The sequence below is a fragment of the Myotis brandtii genome, unplaced genomic scaffold (assembly GCF_000412655.1).
Source record: "Myotis brandtii unplaced genomic scaffold, ASM41265v1 scaffold357, whole genome shotgun sequence".
In the NCBI taxonomy this organism is placed as follows: Eukaryota; Metazoa; Chordata; class Mammalia; order Chiroptera; family Vespertilionidae; genus Myotis; species Myotis brandtii.
The window spans coordinates 90,134-92,225 of record NW_005363729.1 but is presented as its reverse complement, the minus strand read 5'-3'; the positions used below and the strand labels follow the sequence as shown (position 1 = coordinate 92,225).

The 2,092-nt window shown below is 65.7% G+C and overlaps 1 protein-coding gene across 1 annotated transcript in view; it reads left to right on the top strand.

Annotated features, from left to right (window-relative positions):
• COL5A1 (collagen, type V, alpha 1) overlaps nucleotides 1–2,092 on the top strand; it is a gene marked incomplete at its 5' end in the record, with an annotated part of 94,117 nt that overhangs the window by 36,910 nt on the left and 55,115 nt on the right. The window contains 3 exons of the mRNA XM_014544215.1: nucleotides 90–216; nucleotides 286–335; nucleotides 916–969. Of these exons, the coding sequence (XP_014399701.1) occupies nucleotides 90–216; nucleotides 286–335; nucleotides 916–969 (231 nt within the window). The remainder of the gene's footprint in view (nucleotides 1–89; nucleotides 217–285; nucleotides 336–915; nucleotides 970–2,092) is intronic.

The following is a 2,092-nucleotide window of genomic DNA, read 5'->3' as shown; positions in this document are numbered from 1 at the left end:
GCCAGCCTCTCCCCTGGGCAGCCTCTTGGGTGCTCGCGTCGGGCATGAGACAGACTAGAAGGATGGGAGGCCGGGAGTGGGGGGCCTAGACCCCCCAAAGAAGAGGTGCAGTCCCCCTGCCCACCCTCCAGAGCCCCCTTCAGTGCCTCTGCTTTCATTTCCTGCAGGGTCCCCAGGGCGAGCCCGGCCCCCCCGGACAGCAGGGCAACCCAGGTGAGGGGGAGGGGGGGAGGAGGGGAGGTTCCCAGCCACCAGTTCCTGACCTTTCCGCCTGCTCTTCCCCTTCCCAGGGTCTGCCAGGCCCTCAGGGCGCCATCGGGCCCCCAGGAGAGAAGGTAGGTGGGCTGGGCTGGGCATAGGGCACCCTCGCCTGCCTGTGGGGTGCGGTCCAGGCCGGGGAGGGGCGCTGGGCATTGCCAGCTCAGGATGCGAGCCTTTGTCCTCCCCAGAATGGGGGAAGCTCAGAGCAACAGGCCCAGAGGTGTGGGTGCTTCTTGTTCACTGATTTATAAATTCACTCACTCACTCTCTCACTCTCTCATTCATTCATTCATTCATTCATTCATTCACTCTCTAGCCCTGTATAGGGGGACCAGATTTTGGAACAAGAGTAAATATGGGGCCGTTAAATTTGAACCTGGCCGGGCCTGCCCTCACCTGGGGTCCCGCCCTCACCTGGGCTCCTGCCCCCACCTGGGGTCCTGCCCCCACCTGGCCGGGCATTTGTTCCCATTGCAACACCCAAGGCCCTGGGGCAGCGAAGGCTGAGCCGGCCTCGCTGGTGCTCCGTGTGCCGACGGGCTGGGGATTGCCTCTGCGCGTCCGACAGAAATGGTGAAAAGTCCCCGTGGGGCGTGCAGGGCAGGTGGGCAGCTGGGAGCCGGGCGCCTGCTCACGGGGTCTGCTTTGTTCCAGGGCCCCCTGGGTAAGCCAGGCCTCCCAGGAATGCCCGGCGCCGACGGACCCCCAGTGAGTACCCTGCTCGCCGCTCCCCTTCTCGGCCCTGTCCCTGCCCAGGGAGGGCTGGGACCCAGGCTCCGGGCCGGCCGCATGCGTGGCTGTCACTCACGGTCCCACCTGCTTTGGTGAAGACCCACGGGATACCTCGAGCCGGATCGCTCCGGAGGACTGGGCTTGGGACACATTCATTCATTCATTCACTCTCTAGCCCTGTATAGGGGACCAGATTTGGGAACAAGAGTAAATATGGGGCTGTTAAATGTGAACCTGGCCGGGCCTGCCCCCACCTGGGGTCCCGCCCTCACCTGGGGTCCCACCCTCACCTGGGCTCCTGCCCCCACCTGGGCTCCTGCCCCCACCTGGCCGGGCATTTGTTCCCATTGCAACACCGAAGGCCCTGGGGCAGCGAAGGCTGAGCCGGCCTCGCTGGTGCTCTGTGTGCCGACAGGCTGGGGATTGCCTCTGCGCGTCCTTCAGCAAATGGTCTTTGACAGAAATGGTGAAGAGTCCCCGTGGGGCGTGCAGGGCAGGTGGGCAGCTGGGAGCCGGGCGCCTGCTCACGGGGTCTGCTTTGTTCCAGGGCCCCCTGGGTAAGCCAGGCCTCCCAGGAATGCCCGGCGCCGACGGACCCCCAGTGAGTACCCTGCTCGCCGCTCCCCTTCTCGGCCCTGTCCCTGCCCAGGGAGGGCTGGGACCCAGGCTCCGGGCCGGCCACGTGCGTGGCTGTCACTCACTTGCTTTGGCAAAGACCCACGGGATACCTCCAGCCGGATCGCTCCGGAGGACTGGGCTTGGGACACGCTTTCCGGAACGTGTTTCCACGGGGGGTGGTGACTGCAGGAGTGGAAACGTGGTTACTATCGGGGGCGAGTGGGCTGTCGGGACCCAGCCTCGCAGCCTTCCCCCCGGAGGCTGGGCTGGTGCAGGCGGGGCCTGTGTCCCCGGAGCTGGAAAGGAGGGAGGCGTGCGCGAGTGTATTTTTAGGGCTCACGCACCGAGCAGGGTGGTGGGCGGGAGCGTGGCAATGTGTGAGCACACAGCTGTGGAGCCAAACCGGTGCTGCCTAGAAATAGCGAGTCGTTGACAGATCAGGCTGTGGGGGCGGCGGGAGGGGGGGGGTGAGGCATGAGGC